The 1,231-nt window shown below is 43.8% G+C and overlaps 1 protein-coding gene across 1 annotated transcript; it reads left to right on the top strand.

Moving 5' to 3' along the window:
• LOC114221598 (histone H3.3A-like) lies at nucleotides 1-694 on the top strand. The gene has a single exon (XM_028119660.2). It carries the CDS (start codon nucleotides 99-101, stop codon nucleotides 507-509), a length of 411 nt encoding a protein of 136 aa, XP_027975461.1. The 5' UTR covers nucleotides 1-98; the 3' UTR covers nucleotides 510-694.
• The last annotated feature ends 537 nt before the right edge of the window (nucleotides 695-1,231 follow it).

The following is a 1,231-nucleotide window of genomic DNA, read 5'->3' as shown; positions in this document are numbered from 1 at the left end:
GCCGCCGCGCCGCCGTCGCTCGCCAACGCCAGCGCCGCCTCTAGCTCGCCGAGCTCCAGCCCAAGGAGAAGAGGGGTAAGTAAGGGAGTTTCTGTACCATGGCTCGTACAAAGCGGACTGCCTGCAAATCGACCGGTGGTAAAGCACCGAGGAAGCAACTGGCTACAAAAGCCGCTCGCAAGAGTATGCCCTCTACTGGAGGGGTGAAGAAACCTCATCGTTACAAGCCTGGTACTGTGGCCCTCCGTGAAATTAGACGTTATCAGAAGTCCACCGAACTTCTGATCTGCAAACTTCCTTTCCAGCGTCTGTTGCGAGAAATTGCTCAGGACTTCAAAACAGATCTGCGCTTCCAGAGCGCGGCTATTGGTGTTTTGCAGGAGGCAAGCGAGGCCTATCTGGTTGGCCTCTTTGAAGGCACCAACCTGTGTGCTATCCATGACAAACGTGTCACAATTATGCCAAAAGACATCCAGCTAGCACGCCGCATACGTGGAGAACGTGCTTAAGAATCCACTATGATGGAAAACATTTCATTCTTTAAAAAAAAAAAATTTCTCTTCTTCCTGTTATTGGTAATTCTGAACGTTAGATATTTTTTTTCCATGGGGTCAGAAGGTACCTAAGTATATGATTGCAAGTGGAAAAATAGGGGACAGAAATCAGGTACTGGCAGGTTTTCCATTGTCATTTGTGCGTGAATTTTTAATATAAATGTGGGAACAAAAAGCATTAATGCAAGTCAAAATGTTTCAGTGAACATGTTTCAGCAGTTCCATTTTATAACAATTATAAATAAACCTGTTAAATTTTTCTGGACAATGCCAGCATTTGGATTTTTTTAAAACAAGTAAATTTCTTATTGACAGCAACTAAATGGTGTTTGTAGCATTTTTATCATACAGTAGATCTATCCATTCGCTGTACTTTTCTGAGTTGTCCTACATGCAAGTACATGTTTTTTTTAAATTTTTTATTGTTATGTTAATCACCATACATCATTAGTTTTTGATGTAGTGTTCCATGATTCATTGTTTGTGCATAACACCCAGTGCTCCACGCAGAACGTGCCCTCTTTAGTACCCATCACCAGGCTAACCCATCCCCCCAACCCCGTCCCCTCTAGAAACCTCAGTTTGTTTTTCAGCGTCCATCATCTCTCATGGTTCGTCTCCCCCTCCGACTTACTCCCCTTCATTCTTCCCCTCCTGCTATCTTCTTCCTCTTTTTT

This window comes from Eumetopias jubatus, unplaced genomic scaffold, assembly GCF_037043125.1.
Source record: "Eumetopias jubatus isolate StellerSeaLion01/CBP00866 unplaced genomic scaffold, mEumJub1_p1.0 scaffold_8, whole genome shotgun sequence".
Classification (NCBI taxonomy): Eukaryota; Metazoa; Chordata; class Mammalia; order Carnivora; family Otariidae; genus Eumetopias; species Eumetopias jubatus.
The sequence above is the reverse complement of the archived record's forward strand: the minus strand, read 5'-3'. Positions and strand labels throughout refer to the sequence as shown.